The sequence below is a fragment of the Hyposmocoma kahamanoa genome, unplaced genomic scaffold, assembly GCF_003589595.1.
Source record: "Hyposmocoma kahamanoa isolate Upper Pololo Valley unplaced genomic scaffold, ASM358959v1 94277, whole genome shotgun sequence".
In the NCBI taxonomy this organism is placed as follows: Eukaryota; Metazoa; Arthropoda; class Insecta; order Lepidoptera; family Cosmopterigidae; genus Hyposmocoma; species Hyposmocoma kahamanoa.
In genome coordinates, this window is record NW_020654907.1 from 1 (window position 1) to 18,554 (window position 18,554).

The 18,554-nt window shown below is 37.3% G+C and overlaps 1 protein-coding gene across 1 annotated transcript; it reads left to right on the plus strand.

Annotated features, from left to right (window-relative positions):
- Nucleotides 1-4,008: 4,008 nt before the first annotated feature.
- LOC113238065 lies at nt 4,009-17,827 on the plus strand (the record flags this gene model as incomplete). Its single annotated transcript, XM_026474786.1, has 5 exons — nt 4,009-4,152; nt 5,361-5,656; nt 13,105-13,223; nt 16,529-16,599; nt 17,746-17,827. Coding segments are annotated over 5 exons (712 nt in total), but the record flags the coding sequence as incomplete, so codon positions are not given.
- Between the last annotated feature and the right edge of the window lie 727 nt (nt 17,828-18,554).

The following is an 18,554-nucleotide window of genomic DNA, read 5'->3' on the forward strand; positions in this document are numbered from 1 at the left end:
ATTAAAAAGCAAATATATATAAATAAGTAAAAAAGACTATATATAAAAATAAAAATAAATAATACTTAAATACATGCTCATAAAATATTTCACCTCAATACATTTTATCTATTACCAATTAATAAAAATGCCTCCCTCTCATTTGCTGTGCCCGACAGGGTCCATACATGATCTATTATATTATATACTTTGTAACACCTTGTAAACATATGGAAAAGCAATAAAGATTGAGTATTGAGTAAGAATAAAGAATACAATAACGCCATTAGTAATCAGTAAAGCGTAGTAACATTCATAATTGAGACATTTTTGGCAACATTTTACTTTCTTTCACAATATATCGATACAAATGTCGACAACAGCTGCATGACTATTTAAAATTTTACGAAAACTGGCAACCCATCAAATTGTCATTTTACTCCGTATGTTGTATTTATGGTTGTTTGAACTAGAGTGCCTTAAATTGAGAATTATTCAACATTTCATTTCTATTTCATAATCATACTTTCATTCCGTAATTCAGGTATAAAAATATCAATGCGTAAGTTTATTTTAATACAGCACGAAAATACTATTACTAAAAATAATCTAGAATGATCCTTGTAACAGTACATAAAAACGTACACGATGTAAACTCAGTACAGAGTACTAAAAAACCGACCTCAAAATTTCATGAAATTATTATTATTTGCCAAGGTTTATTGAAATCGGTTACCGAAAAGTGCGCAAAACCGAATTCATCTCTAATTTGCCACTCTTAGAGGTGGAATATTTTCTTCTAATTAAAATGGACCTCTATCGATGTACCCTCTTTCAAAAAAAAAGGATCATCAAAATCGGTTCACAAACTTATCGCGTAACATACATAAAAAAAAGAAAAATGTTTTCGTAAGCCTCGCTTTTTAAAATAGCCTTTATTTAAGTAAATACATTAAAGTAACACCAAATCAATGTTTAATTGTGAGTAAAGAGCGGAAAAACATTTTAAGTTTTACATTAATGATAATATGACATAATAATGTTTTTAGAAATTTACTAAAATATCAAGTGAAATTTTATTTGAATTATACTGGAGTGTTTTATGCCTTGAGTATAACATGGAACTCTTTACGTATCTACAGATCGTTCAGAATACGTTACCTTTACTTTAAAGATAATAGTACATTATGATACAAGTGTGCTAAGTTGGTCATTACACACGAGGCGTTATTACTCGCGCGAGCCGCAGGCGAGCGCGATAAGAAAGCCGAGAGTGTAATGATCAAAGCACACGTGTTTCATACGACGTTTTTCAACACATTTGCGAGGAAAATGAAACAAACTTGAGTAAAATGGAAATGAAAAATAGCTTTATTTGGCATTAATTAAAAGTTTCATATGCAGCCATGTATTTTTCTCTGGATTTCGAAGGTAATAAACTGTCACTTGCGTTTTGTGCCTCTGTGAGGATTTCGGGCGGTGTTAAATCCATCAAAATGTTTTCTTCCGTGCTTGAGCAGGACATTTTAAACACCTAGGTAATTATCTAACACACAGCGTATATAAATGTTTCGAACGTATCAATGGAAATTGGCGCGCAGAGTTATTTTTTCTGCGCCTGGCGCCGCGTCGCGGATATGCGCGCGCAGGTGCTTCGGCAATAATGAGACTTAGGTGAAATTCCTAAACAGCCAATGCGAAATAATATAAATATGTCCTTATTTCACTCAAATTCGTGTAAAATATTATCCAAAATAAGTCATTTTATTCAATTAAAGTTTTATAGGTGTATATTGTGTATGTTTTTCTATATTTATCACATCAAATAAGAAATATAAATTTATTAATAAAAATATTATTTGTAAGGTAAGACTACACAACCGTATTAAACAGAAATAAAAAAAAAACTGTGACCCTGTTTGTTTGGGATTACTGTCATTGTAATTTGAATCTTATAATATGTAGGTTAGAGCTGTTTTTTTAATAGACCAAGTTAATTTCAAAGACATAACCCGGATAATTTAAGAATGCATAGTTTTAATACATAGGCCTTGTTGTGAGATACATCTTAATCCGGTTAAGCCTATACTTATTACACACACGTTTTGTAATATAATTACAAACGCGTGTTCAATAGCTAGGTTTATGAGCCTAAAAGCGATACAATAAGAAGCCCGTTACGAGCAAATGTGTTGAAAAATACATTACAATATTACAATTTAGCGACTTTACCTCTTCCCTATGACAAACGTCAAATGAAGTATCACACGGAAAAAAATGGCAGGCTTTTGAAGTTATTGGTACAGTTTTTGCAAAGATTAATTTTATTTTAAATATATTATGAAGAAAATACGAAAAAAGAAAATATACCTTTTTTTGGCGTCTTATATTGTAACAGTTCACTAAGATTTCTGAACACTGGATCACAGGGTAAAGGAAGGTCATTTAGATCTAAAAACACTTTTCAAACTTTCACACTTTTTTGTTTCATCTAACGGTAATGGTTATGGTCTACCTCTTTTCATCGTTAATATGTTTATATTACTTGTTTATTACTATTTCTAATTATTAATGACGTTATGAAAGCGGACTTTGCATAATTATTTTCACCATTCTGAATATTTTGGGTAGTCGAATATTTACTATCAAATGACAACTAAACGATTATTAAATAACTGATTATAATTCGTTCATATTCTTTAATACCTACAAATGGAATTTACATTTCAATGAAATTAATATAATAATTGTTATAAAATATAGCTTGCAACTTAGAATAATAACGCATAGAAACCTAGTCCGCACACGCTAAGTGAGGCAAATTGAAGCACTCCCAATGGGCCTACACGAGCGGGCGAGCCTTCAGTGCTCAAGGTCAACTTGCACCGCGAACAGCTCAAGAATTTTAGCTAAAATGACGAAATGTGCAGTAAATGAGTGTAAAAATACGTCAGACAAACATAAAATATAAATACTAACATTACATTTCACAAGGAAGTAACGCGTTTCAACTTATATTTTTATATAAATATTCACTACCAAAAATTAATCTACTACTAAAACTAGCCTACATGAATTTGATTTCTTGTGACAGTTCGTTTGCTATGAAACTATCATTCTATGCGTTATTATTCTAAGGCTTGCAAAGGTAATCCAGAAACCATTGTTGGCATAGTCTAAGCGACTACAAAACTATTTAGCAATTATAATAAGAAGATAAACTGTCTTTTTTAGATGATAATTTTTACAAAGGCGTTTTATTATTATTTTCAAATAACTTTTTATAGAAGCTTCCTAGTGAAAAAAAGTATATTTAGGTAGAAATTGGGTAGTAAATAGTTATATAAAAAAAGTAAATTATATACTGCTTGAACAATAAAAAACGTAAAGTGGTCCAGCCAACCTGACTTCAGAATGGCTGGCCACTTTATTTATTTAATATTTTCGTTAGCGCAAAGGTACTAAATAGAAAATAGAAAATAGATAGTAAATAATGAACACAGTTGGATTTGTAAATCTCGTTTGGTCCAGTCGTCCTGACGGACGCAATAATACGATATAAGTGAAAGTGAAAACATAAATATTAACTCCCGCTTCTTAAAAAACTATTTAGAAAGCCCAAACGAGAGAACTAACTTATTTAAGAGAAAGAAGAAAAAAACATGATGTTGTAGAACCACAATGGAAAATACTTAATAAGCATCTCGATAATTGAACGAATACTTGGCACAAAGGACTTATATCCAAGCTAAAGCTCTTAATAAAAAAGTATCATAGGGATCATCCTAGTTTGTGTTTAGTATAGTTCTAGCCTCGATCGAAAGTTGAAATCTAATAATGTCATCCATAGTGGGAAAACTGTCGTAACTACGGATTTCGTGTTTCGAAAGTAGGACCCCAGATCCAGCTAGGCCATCAATGGATGTGCTCAGATTCTTGAAAATCTACACGAAACACTAATCTGGTATCACAAGATACATGAAACTATTCCACAATTTGAAGACTAATGCGTTTTCTTTTTAATTCCAGATATTTCACTTTGTTTCACCTTATTTAACTGAACGCGAGAATCACAGATTGTACAAGTACCACGAAAGATCATTGACCTTTAGGCTTTTCGCTTACAGTATAGTATTCTTGTTTCCGTCGATAATCTTTACTAGTTGGATTAAGGTACGTTTGATAACTTCAGTAAGTTAAGCTGTAATAACATACAAAGTATTTTTTGCGAAAAAGAACTACGTCTGAGTGCTTTCGAACAGATGGAAATAATTAGGTACAAGAACAGGGGTTTTATTAAATGAACAATTGAATTTTGCATCATCACCTTTATTACGGGTATTTTCGGGTTTCAACAATAGCAACACTGGGGGTAGCGGGGCATAAATAAACCAACCGTTCTGAACGAGCTCACTTTTCGGCCGAGCGTCGAGCAGTCAACAGCCCCTGAGGATGCCTCGTGGAGAGGCGAAACACGTCTCGGGTATATTTTTGGTGGTGGTTTGTGACTGTAGTTCCGCTTGTGTTATTTATTTTATGCAGACGGAAGGTGGGATAATTAACGGCATGAAAAAATATTCAACACAAGCACGGCTATTTAGCACGATTTAAGCTTCACTGGGTTCGCGGAGTAACAAATTAATTTACCTCCATTGTTATCCAAAGTAATGTTATAAATGCGAAAGTAACTCTATTACCTGTGCACGCCTAAACCGCTGAACCAAATTTGATGAATGTTGATATAGAGATAGATGGGACCTAGTAGAAGGACATAGGGCACTTTTTTGTCACAAAAATAAAGTCGGTGAAAGTTTGTATGGAGAGGTAATCATTTTTCGAGTAAGTAGTACAGTAGGCTACCCTCGAAGTACTTTTCGTACGTGGGCACTAGCAGTAATTAATAATACTAAGGGCGCCTTCAAATTATTAAATTCAAATAACTATAATTCATTAATTGTTACTGCTAAAGTTAAATTCATCTAAACATTATATCCCAGCAGATGGGTCTAAAAATGAACATGGACTAGACGAAACCTATGTCGAATGTCCATGTCGCACCCACCCCTATAACAGTGGGAACCTCTACTCTCGAAGTTGTTGATGAGTATATCTACCAGGGACAAACCGTCCAATTAGACAGAGCCAAATTTGAATTCGTCGAATCCGACTGGGGTGGGCAGCTTTCGGGTCGTCTTCTCGTCCGCAATACCGCAGTCATAGCATATTTTATTTTTAACTTAAGTGGATATACCCCTCTAAAATCAAATAGAAGATTGGGATTTTTTCCTCTGCTCCCTCTCAAAGGGTTAAGATGAGTCAATCGCGGCGTGAAGAATCTCATTCAAGTACCTATACTCACCGACACCAATCTCATGTTACAGGGCCGATTCTACAGGCACCCATTGGAACACTGGAATCAAATAATAAACATTTCCTTGCCATTCAATGATACCTCCTATCATCTCCCTCTATTTTCGGACGCATACGGCCCCATACACTTCAACAAAACATACAGCTACGTAGTACCTAAACTCGGTGCTTTCTTTTACTACCATTGCAACAAATCTATCAATTGCATTGACGAAATGGTCTTCAACTTCGTTCTTTTATTAGGACTTTATATGCTTGGACTCTTGATAAAAACTTTTAGTAGAACTATTCGGGATCTATGTTTCATGTAAGTGTAATCCAATGACTATACATTTTTTTTTACAAACAGCTTGTACCACAATGTAATAGAAACCAGAGAACAAAATAGTAACGAGAACGGTCACTCTGCGCCCCTCCCTAGCTTTACGTTGACCGAACGGCAATAAGGCTGTCGGCGAGCCGTTTTCGCGCTAAGATGGCTTTGATATTTGAATATACTTTTCATTTATTAATTACAAAGCTAGTACGTTAATATATAACATCATTGTATGTTACTATTTATAATGGTCGTGAGTTGTGCTGTGTTTATAATCATCTATACGAGATAGACAGACGAATTTCTTCCGTTTTCCTATAGATGAAACTAGGTAAGTAAAAAAACTTATGTCTGAGATTCATTCAGTTACTGTTTTCGTCATTTATTTAATACAGAGTAATATATAATACAGATTTATTATATCAATATAATGAGATGTAATATAGTAGACGAGGGTTCGAAATTCCCAATTTGTATTGCCGATAAATATGTAGTGAATATAATTCTTAACAAAGTAACAAATGATAAAGTTGGACGCGCAATTTCAAATACCTTGGTTACCTTATTTAAAAGTACCTGTTCATATAACATTTCAGCCCCCGTAGCATGGCCACGCATGATAGTCGCGACGCGCGCGATAAAATTGAAATAATCGCGCGTTATTGGCTATCTAAATTAGATCTGATTGAGACAGCAAATAGCGCGCGCTTATTCCAATTTCATTGCGCGCGTCGCGACTATCATAGTGCTTTTAAATTTACTTTTTTAAAATAAACCTTCAGCTTTATTATAGATATAGATATGATATGAAAACCTAATGAACATGTGTAAGTATTACACACGCCTATCCTGCGTATGGCCTACGTATGGTCTCTCGCAGCACGCATTGCAGGAATGCAGAAGGCTTGCATGCTGCTACTGCATTCATAATCCTACGAGATTCGCGTTAGAATTTTCGCTATGTTGCCACTATGACCACGTACGAAAAAATAATGGGTAACCCTGCCACTTCACGCACACAATTGCGCGTGTGCAGATAGCGCCTTGCTGTATGTAGTAGTAGGAGGTAAATAACTTTCGACTGTTGTACGGAGTGTCCGGGGTGTAATAGAAACTATATTAAGTAATTATAAGCAAAAACATTTCCCTACTGATAAAAGTATAATAACAAAATACACCATTTGATAAATAATGAACACGGTGTTAATCGTAGTACGTTTATTTTTGAACTGCGGTACAGAAAAAAGCCAAACCACAGATTGTGTTTTCGGCAAATACCCACTTATACATAACACCTTCACCCTTATTCTAAACCTTATTTTAAACATCCCAACCATAGCGAACGGGTGGCCTTACAACTGGCCGTAATGGCTCGGGCCGCACGCGTTCAGTGGCGGGCGAGCCAGGCTGCGCCTGCTCCGCGTGTTGGTTCGGAACCGGCGCCGGGCGCGCGATTTTGTCGTCGCTAGTGCCTTCCCTCTCCCCCGACCTCGAGCTCGACGCATGCTCTGTAGCTTCTGCTACGGGTAAACAACTCGGTGGATAAATACGCGTATTCTTACGTTGTGCAATTCCCTCACCACTTGAATCACGTTTCCTTAATTGATCTATATGCCGATGCATTATACCTGTTAACGTTTCTATCCTATAATCAGTCTCCCCCATTCGTTCGAACACTTTTCCTTTCCCCCAAGTATTAGGACCTGAGGTGTTAAATAATTTAAACCAAACTAGTTCGTCTACATTAAACGATCGAGGTTTTCCGTCTGCAGTAGCTTGATGCTGTCGTTGGAAAGAATTTACCCGTTTTTCTCGGTCTGGCTTAAGACAATCGAGTCGGGTACGTACCGGCCTACCTAATAATACCTGGGCCGGACTATCCCCTGTAGTGTTGTGAGGAGTGTTGCGATACACAAGTAGGAATCTGCTTAGGGCAGCGTCTACGTTGACAACTTGAACTATAGCTTTCTTAATAACCCTCTTGCACAGCTTCACTGCATTTTCAGCAAGGCCATTAGAGGCGGGGTGATAAGGTGCCGAAAATAGTTGTTCAATACCATTTTGTTTACAAAATGCCTGCAACTCCTCACTCGCAAACGGCGGACCGTTATCACTAACGATCTGCTTGGGTAAACCGAACCTCGCAAAATGTTCTCTCAGCTTACTCAGGACAGCTTTAGCTGTAGTGGTAGACATGCTCGTCACCTCTATCCATTTGGAGTAAGCGTCAACAAGTACGACAACACTAAACAACTAAATTTCATTATAAACACACACATGACACATTATAGACGCAAAATAACATTAAGCAAACTAGCTCGCATTAGAAACATTGACATACCAACAAATGGACTTCGGGTCTAATACAAAAACCACGAAAAAAGTGCCCGAGGTTAACATACACAGTTACTAGGTTAACAAACGTAGCGATATGTAACGAAATATAAAAAACTAAAACATTTAATTTAAATTGTAACGTCATTGCAGTACTGCCTAAATTTGCTTACAACAATTTAAGAGCCCAAAAACACCATATTCAGCTTCTACTGGAAACTTAACAAAATGCACCATATTTAGCTTCGACTGAAAATTACTTGAACACAAGAGTAATGGAATAGCCTTCCTCGTAAATATTAATTAATTTTTTTATATATATTATTATGTCGAATTTTGTACAAATTCACTTAAAGGTGTAATAAAGAGTTGGGCAGATACATACATACAATTATTACTACAAATGTGAAAATAAGCGTGTACTATAAGAAATGTACCAATATTACAACTAAACGTAATCTCAAATATCCGTAATTACGATTTATAACAAAACCGTTACGTTTTCGAGTAATTTTGTTGCTTTTTACATAGACAACATTAGCTTTTGTTTAAAAAATAGGATTAAAATCTTAGCTACTCTACAGTTTCTTTGTTCTAAATATTTCAATCGCTTGTGGTTCGAACAATTGAAAATGACCAAGAAGTTTATATAGGCTTCTTGAAACTGACGTAATGGGTCTCTTTCCATCTTTTGCTCATGCAATGAGTAGAAAAAGGACAGTTAGCTATTTAATTATTTCGTGTGCTTGTGTAATTTATATTTACGATTGAGTTATATATAAAAAAATACTATAAAACTGTACAAAATAACACTTTTAAATGACCACTATGATAACACAATATATTTGTTTATTGAAAATATGATACAAAATCCGGTTTTCACACTTTACTGCAGTAATTTTAACAAGTTATTATTTATACTGCATATATTGGTACTGCATGATTGACAACCGTGCTGTCACTCGAACAAACGAAGACTATTGCGTGATTGGCGCTCTGTATGCGATTTTAACGCCCTACAGGTGCGGACACTTTTTAGCGCGAAACCGACGTCCATTTATTGGTAGGTCAATGTTTAGAATTAAAAAAATTAATAGATAATACTTTCAACTCGCTTTAGTAATAAAAAAAAATTAGATAATACTTTCTTATGCACAGTTTTCTTATCCACAAAACGGAGACCCTTTGAAATGACTCCGACTTTTCGTGTTATATCCGTACCAATAACCAACTGTCTCCAGCTACTTGAAATGGACATGTTGTCCAATTTGAACTTCAGATACATTGAATACATGACAAAAAATGCAGCAAAGAAGCTTGGCATCCTTTCCAGGGTGAAGCGTTGCTTTACACCGGGACAGTTGCTTCAGCTGTACCAACCACAAGTCCGGACGTGCATGGAGTACTGCTGCCATTTTTGGGAACTGGCTACCATGGATTCAATTGACAACCGTGGCAAGAGGCTTATAGGTGGCTCGGAATTTGTGGAGGCGAAGCTACAGAGCCTTGAACACCGCCGTGAAGTTGTCTGCTTATCGGTATTTTACAGGATATATCACGGAGGGTGTGCGATGGAATTACACGATTTCATTCCGCCTTCCCCTTTCTATCACCGGGGAACTAGGCGTAGACTTGGGTTCCACCCCTATGTTGTGGATATTCCAAAGATTCGCACGAAGCGTTACGCTTCCACATTTATATGGCGAACGGCTATGGAGTGGAATTCGCTGCATGCAGACGTGTTCCCTGAACGTTATTACTTGGGCCTTTTCAAGGCGAGGGTGAACAGGCAAGATTTAGGTGTGCATGGTCCATCGTCGACCTCATCGTCACTTCCCATCAGGTGAGATGGAGGTCAAATACAGACTTACATTTTATTTTAAAAAAGCGTGTGTTAGGGGGTGCTCTTCTCTCCCAAACTTAAGCATGTAGGGTGAGTCTTCCGAAGTGGTGGGCATAGCTCGAAGCATAGATAGAAGCGTATACATTGTCTCTCAAATATATTTGTGGCATTGTGTAGACCATAGATTTAGTATATACACACATCAAAAGTGTCTAGGGATCAAGTACGTTTAAGAGTATTGCTGCAATTAGGGTTAATTATATTAACTTTTTTGTATCGCTATTGATACTTTTTAGTGAGTTTTAACATTTAAATAAGGAATATTGTTTAAAATTCGATAATAAGAAGAAAATCGATTGTCAATGTGGTTTTGTATAAAAATGAGTTATAGCGTTTTGACAAAATCATTACAATATCAGCATCGGAACCGAAACAATTTACATTATTATGGAGAGATGACATCATTTAACCCGAGAAGTGATGATGCGAGCCGTCGGAATGTTGGAAGCTGGTTCCAGGCAACGTGCTGTGGCTTTCACTCTTAACACTACACAGAGCGTCATAAGTCGCCTCTGGACGCGCTATCGCATGACGGGCAGCGTGGCCGAGCGACATGGAGGACGATCTCGCATCACGACTCGCAGACAGGACCGGTATATCCAAAATACTGCTCGACGGAATCGTACCATGACCGCCATGATGTTGGTTACGAGGCTCCACAGCTCCTCAGGCTTGCTAATAAGCGATCAAACAATCCGAAATCGTTTACGTGAAGTGGGTCTGCGATCCCGAAGGCCGCTCAGAGTTCCACCTATTGCACCCTGCAATCGCAGGACCCGTTTACGATGGGCTCGCGAACACAGAAGCTGGGAGGAAGAAGACTGGCGCTATGTGTGCTTTTCGGATGAATCCCGCATCGGTATGAGACCGAATACAAGACGTACTCGAGTTTGGAGAACATCTGGACGTCATGAACGTTTGAGATATTGTCAGGAAGTTCATCCATATGGTGGGGGAACAATAATGATATGGGCCGGTATTTGGATCGGCGGAAGAACCGATCTCATTTGGATCAGGGGTAACCTCAATGCTCAAGTTTACGCAGAGAGGATTGTTTCAGATGTTATCATCCCTTTGCGAGGCCAGTTGGGTGATTCATTTCAACTAATGCATGACAACACACGTCCACACACGGCTAGAGTCGTAACACGCATTCTTGCCGAAGCTCGTATCAACGTTCTGCCGTGGCCTGCTCAATCGCCAGACCTCAATCCAATTGAGCACGCATGGGATATGCTTCAAAGAAGAGCTGTGCCGAGTATGCATACCGTACATACTCTACAACAATATTTTGACTTGTTACAAAACACATGGGCGGCCATTCCTCAAAGTGATTTTGATGAACTCATCTTAAGCATGCCAAATCGCTGTAATTGTGTGATTCGTGTTAATGGTGGAAATACAGATTATTAATTTTCTTATCTTTACAATAAAAATGAGCAAAATCATCATTTTCGCCATTTTTTTGTCATTTAATTGACGCCGTTAATTTGAGTTTTTTCCCACAATTTGCAAAAACATCAATTTTAGTTTATTTTAATTAAATATAGGGGTAAGCGGTTAAATAAAACATAAGCATTAAAGTAAGAAGTCGTCCTGGAAGACTGGGTTTGGTAAATATTGCTTAAATAATTTTTATTTCAAAATATTCACTTGGTCCCTAGACACTTTTGATGTGTGTATATAGTATTTAGTATATAATGTTATTAATATGTCTGTTACTATTTTTCATAAAGAGACTGTTCGTTTTATCTCACAAAGACGGTCTGGAGCTCAGATTGTAAATTGTCCTTTTTTTTATAACATCAAGTGACGGGACGAACAAGTCATGCGCCTGATGGTAAGCTACACGCCTGTCCATAACAGTTGCGGTGCCACTCAGAGCTTTAAATTGCAAAGATCTGAGGGGCACTGCCACTGCGCCCGTCACCTTGAGACGTAAGTTGACAAGTCCTATGTGCCTGTAATTTCACCAACACCCTTACCCTTCAAAACCGGAACACAGTAATGCTGACATTACTGCTTGGCGGCAGAAATAGGTAAGGTGGCAGTACTTCCCTGGATGAACTCTTTCACAAGAAGCTCTACTGCTACTACATAAGAGTACTATAATATCAATTACATATAAATATACGTGACAGTACATTATTAGGAGCACGAGGACATATTTATCCTTTTGGTCCTACCAGTAGGAGCACCCAGTAGGAACATGAGGAAACGGCGTATTTTTAACCATCCTCACTGGCGTAGCGTGGGGGGTGTAGACGGTGCCACGGCCCGGACGGCGTAGTGACGCGGGCGACGGCGAGTCCGAACTAGGTCAAATATTTTTTATTTTACTTAAAATTAGAAAATAGATTCCATTATTTGAGAAGAACAACACAAAGGTAGTGACGGCAGGCTAACACAAAAACACAATCGAGCGGAGTCTGCCCGAACGAATTACTTTTGTAATCGTGTTTGAAAAATTGAGATTTGAGAAATTGAGGAGCAACAAATTTAAAGCTGGCCCCGGGCGACAGAAATCTACGCCTCAGCTCTTCCCTCTAAATAATTAAAGAATTCACTTTATATCACACAAGAAATTGTAATGCTAATCACACAGAAAATTGTCTACAAACGGTAACCTGGATACATCCATGTTACCGTTGAATGGTATATAACCAGAAATAGAGACGAAATAAGGGCCATCCATCTCTGGCAACTCATCAAGCAAATGGACCTTATGTCACTTTTAAATATCTGAAATAAAAAATTATAAAGCTGAAATAGTCCAGCTCTAACAACTAACCAGTGTGTGCGTCTTTGTATACTCCAAAAGTATGCTGTATTTATTGTAATAAAGATAATAAATATCTTTAACTATGGGTCGTTGTGGTGTGGAAAAAACAGCAAAACATCTAATTACAAAACAAACGGAATCACATTTCATCGGTAATTCAACAAGTAATTTTTCAATTTTTGTCCATTATAGCAAAGCTCAAGTTAAACTGGTCGATTTGATGAGAGACAATTGACTACACCCATCAATTGTTTCGAATTCGGGTTGGCAAATCGGAGCGCAGTTGTCACCGTAATGATTTGACAGAATAGTTTTCAAACAAATTAAATGACATTTCGTTTCTATTTCAGGGTTATATACTCGATGCCTGGATACAGATTCAAATAAAATAAAGTAACAATAAATAATTTATATTTTTAGGCAAAACTCGGATTTCAATCAAGTAAATCATGTAGTCTACAGGACTCCGGAATGGGAGAGGGAATTCACGTTAAAAAATTTGGACGAGAACACTCTCTTGGAATGGACTAATCAACTTAGTTAGTACCTATAATCTGAATAGCAATTAGATGTCCAAAATGTAAACAAAAGAGATAACCTAGCAAAAAAATAAGTTTCATGCAAAGAGTTGTCAATTTTATCACCTCGTCAAAATAACCTGGATGTAGTTGCTACCTTTCTAACACCACTCGGTTCGGGATCCTAATTCTAATATATGGAGGTGTACTCTTTATTTGGGCTACTCTATGAAACAGCTGAGCGTTAGGAAATTGAACTCCCGCGCCGCGCCACGATCAGGCGCGTGCAAGCCCAGTATTAGTTCCTGAAGGCCACAGGGAAAAAAGACTATGTTAACCGCTCACGCGATGCGCTCCTCCTACCGCAAAATGGCGTGACGTATTTTTGAAGTTGTTTATTTTTTTAAATGACAGACCCAGGCATTAAAAACTTTATGGTTTGCTAGAGTAGTTACCGAAATAGTAATTAATATAAGTTCTTTTGCCTGTTATAACTTCGATATCCGATAAATCGGTATAAAATCATCACCGGCACCTCTAGGTGTGGTATGCGTCTACGGCTGCATGTATCGCGTGAGCGGCTAGGCTACAGGAGATAACTAGTAAGTATAGTGGAAGGAGACCACCTACGGAACCTTGCAAGTTTGTTTTACTCAAGGTGCTAATACAGGCTGAAATTTACATATATCAATAAATGTAAGTGTGGTAAATAAATAAATGAATTATATAATCAATTTAAATTCAATCTACGTAATCTTTCATCATCTTAGCTCTTATAACGTTATTTCGGTTATACTAAGTGAATGAAAACAAAAGCATAGCAAGCACAGTTTAATTATGTGGCTAAAAAAGCTACAGTTCAAATGACAGAAACAAATCTGCTTCAAAATTTAAAAAAATGCCTGAGATTATTAAACTTTCCTACTTTCTTAAATAGCAGTATTCAAAGTAATTCAAATTTCCCTTCATATTAAGGTGGTTTGATCCTAGCTTCGGAAAGACAAAATTGAGTCCTAACATCAATATGCAGGATGGAGCTCGCCGACTAAGGGACATTTCTCAACAACACAAATGCAAATGATTTGCACAACATACCATAACCTAACACCGCACCATGTCCCAATACTCTACGTTTGTGTAGTGATCAGGCAGGTGAATACCGATAAACCACGCAAAACAAATACGCGAGGACGCGACGTCGACGGTTTACAAATATTTCACGTGCGTTTTTCGCTTGCTTGCGTTGGCTGGGTACACGGCGTAGAAATCTGCCTTCGGCGCAAAGGCGTTCACGAGTCTTCAGCTTTGTGTTGCGGAGAGACATGCGCGCATGCGTGGCGCTTTGCCTTTGTTTAAGTTGTCGACATTCTCGAACCGGCTGCTGCTCTGTGATTGGCCTGTGGTGTCGTCCTCCGCAAACGTTCCTTGTAGCTTGCCTGGAAATATCAAGCTTGCTAAATATCAAACTCACACAACGTAAAGAAATCCAACGCAAATCAAGAGGCCGACGCAACCGAGCGACTCGTGAACCATCCTACCTGCGCGTACGCAACAGATCTTTGCGTATGCGCGAAGCGAGCCACGCAAGCAAGCGAAAAACGCAAGTGAATGACTCGTGAACCTGGCATAACACAAGAGTGCAAGCGAACTCAACGGGCGGTAACGGGTGGCCGTCGCTTCAACGGACCGGGTTATGTGAAATGCGTGGGACCTTGCCGGTATACGCTATATGTTCCCTAACCGCTCACGCGATACATGCAGCCGTAGACGCATACCACACCTTAAGGTGCCGGTGATGATTTTATACCAATTTATCGGATATCGAAGTTATAATAGGTAAAAGAACTAATATTAATTGCTATTTCTGTAGCTACTCTAGCAAACCATAAAGTTTTTAATTCCTGGGTCTGTCATTTAAAAAAAATAAACAACTTCAAAAATACGTCACGACAATCGTGTGTGTCGTTAGGGCTGGTGATTTCGGTGTTTATTTATTGAAAACATACCGTAAGTAGCGTTTTTTAAGTTTACCTATATTTATATCAGGTATATATATATATACCTGAATATAAATGTTTATAAACTATACTTTAAGGAGTAATTTCATGCTAAACGTTAGAACCACTCAAATGGAATATTATCATATTTATCCAAGTACACCAAAAATTTCATTAGTGCTTTTTAAGTGCAGGATTTGCGGTGTATTACTGCATTTTATTTGAGATGTTTTTGTTGGTAGTACGGAGGGTATTTATTTAGCAATGCAAAATAATAATTTTTATTTATAAAAACTTGTATTTAAACTGAATGCTTTTCTAATTTGCGAAACCAAATAGCCGCCATTTTGCGGTAGGAGGAGCGCACCGCGTGAGCGGATAATACAATTTCTCACCAAACTATGCAGTTTGTTGGCTAAATTTACATGCTTTCAAGAAGTATAAATCTTCATTTTTTCTTCAATGTTGCCACAATCGTAGTTATTTACTTTTGGACATACATATTTATTTTCACGTACTCGCCTAGTGTTACTATAGTATACTTGTTCGTTACATTAATTTTAAATTCAGTTGTATAATAGTTTTCAATAACGGCCAAATATTCAACTTTTGCTTTTGAAGGAAGTATTACAGTTGGTAAATAGTTTATCATAGTCTCCCTTACAACCATACTTGGACTTACTAAATATTTCAAAAATCTTATTTGTAGAATTTTTACGTCATTGAGGTATGTTTCAAAGGTTCAGCCATAACAATTCATCATATTGTTATAAAAAATGTCTCTAAAATCTAAGTTTATCGTCGGTGTGAAGTGCCGTTGAAGCATAATCTAGCAGTCTGGTTTTCGGTCGTTCATCTTGCTGAGTAGTGCTGCTGAAGCATTTCTTGAGTATATTTTTGGGTCGTTCGCCTGCTGAGTGGAATGTTCAAAGGTTGTTTGAACAATAGCTATTATGTAAAAGACGAATTTTACGATCCATTATAGGATGACCGGGATCTTTCTCCAACCCGTCCATCATGCGTGAGTAATGAGGGCAAGATATTTCTAATAAATGAGACCTGGAATGCTTAATCAACTGTGTTTTAATCAATTTTTAACAAATAATAATTAATTGTAGTACAAATTTAATGCGAGTAGAATGGATTTCGTGAGTCATGCGATCCGTCGTTAATTTTCGCTGTTGACAGCCACGCGTCCAAAAACGAGTTTCCATCGATCATGGTCGCCGTTTTCAAAAATAATGACGTTCCGCCAGAGTGACAGTTAAACGTCACTTATCTGTGGTCGCGTTCAAAAAATTAAGTGGCGCTTTTTTTATTTTGTTTTAGAAGTTAAAAAAGAGTTGGCTGAAAAGGAAGCCAAGAGAAAAGCCAAAAGATTGGCAAAACTAGGAACCGTTGTAAGTATTATGTAATACTATGAGAGTATTTAATATAATAATTATTAATTACGAACAATCGAGCATTACCTAATATAATAATTATTCATTACGAACAATTGAGCATTACCTCTACTTATCGCTTAACCGAGTCAGTTCCTGAGGTAGCTGCGCGGTGCGTAAGGGGTCTTTTTTTGTATCAACTTGTGAACACCATAGAAAAATCTTCTGTGCAGTGCGACATAACTTAGGGTCCGTTTCTACTGACTGCATTGAGCCATGTTTCGATCAGCCAAATTCAATGTCTTGGAGAGATAATACGTCATGTTTTCGGAAAAAAAAGGACATTGCTTTTATTCGCATCTTTGGTTTCATTCGCATTTGTACCCCATAAACATGGAAATTGTTTGACATTTTCAATTAGCTTCTCATCCATTTTAACTCACATACAATGTCGTTGACGAGTGAAATTTATGATGTAATATCGCTAACTAAACTAAAATGCAGCGCACGAGTCTCCGTTCTATCCCCTCCGCTCCACTTACACTGTTTCCACTGATGCGGAGTAGAGATTTCGAGCACTGTGATTGGCTGATTCACGGTCCGCTCCTCCACGACATTGGAAGCGCACCCAACTGTTACCCCTCCCTGTTCCGCTCAGCTACCTAAGAGTGCGTGTACACACTATGAAATTCGACGTGTCTGCTACAAAAAAGATGAGAATGTCTTGTACACGACAAGAACTTTTTCGAATCTAGCAACGAATACATGTCGTGTCTGTTGCAGACGAGAAAATGATGAGTATGTACACGATACGAATGCTTTCGGACAGACGTGTGTAGGGTAAAATGTGTCAGTGCATTACGAATCTTCCAGGTACCTGTCGTTTTACTACCGACTGCGGGAAGAAATATGTTGTTGTATATGTTGAATACTAAGCAACACCCGTTCACGCACATAAACGTTCGCTTACTAACAATGCACCTCACTCCGCCCCATACAATATCGGCAGAGCGCGTCGTGTCGGGATAGACAATGTACACAGTTCGTGTGTAGAAACGACACGAATTCTTGCAAAGACCCGGCGATTTTTCTTAGCGTGTACACGCGCCCTAAGCTTAAGACTCATTTTAGCTGTCAGCCTGTAACCAGCCCTTGTTTTTCTAGCGTAAAGGATATGGCACACGTAAGCTGTACGTAGACGAGATCGATCTGGACGACATGTCTGTCTATGATCCTTTACAAGCTGGTTGGTCTACCGAAGATTATCATTTACTTACATTTATTTATTTTATTTAATATAGAAAATCGTTTTTTTCAAGTTTGGTATAAATATGATCGTTACTAGAAAATAATAGTATAACGTGGACCGTAGCAGAGTATAGCATACTTGTATCTATAGTTTAGTCACAAAACATTTTTTATTAATTATCATTATCTATTGGAATTTAAATAGGTAATGGGTAACAGCGACATCATACGGCCTGTGACATCACGGGCCGCGTCACGCGACACCAATTAGCACTTGTGAGCTCGTCCCACACTGCGTGCATTTTATGAACATATATCTAAACAAATTTTACATTATACATACAACACTATTCACTCCATAGATACAAAAACTATAAAAACAAATTGCCAGACTGAATATATCTGATGCAGACATAAACATTTTTCCGCAATTTGTGTACTTTCAAGGTTAATTTTAAATTAAATTGAATAGAAATTTACGATACTTGTGTTTTTTTTGTAATGCCTTGAAATGTAATCATGTCGGTATCTTTTTAATATTTTCTCATTTTAAGGAATGCTGAATTGAAAGCCTATATTTTATAAATTGAAAACTGTAGTATCTTTTTATCGCCGTCGACTGTTGTTTACTTATATTACTGAATCAATTCATTGGTCTGTCTTTAGTCTGTTTAGTCATTAGATTTTATAAATCTTAGCTGTCACCAAATTGGGTGTGAGAACAC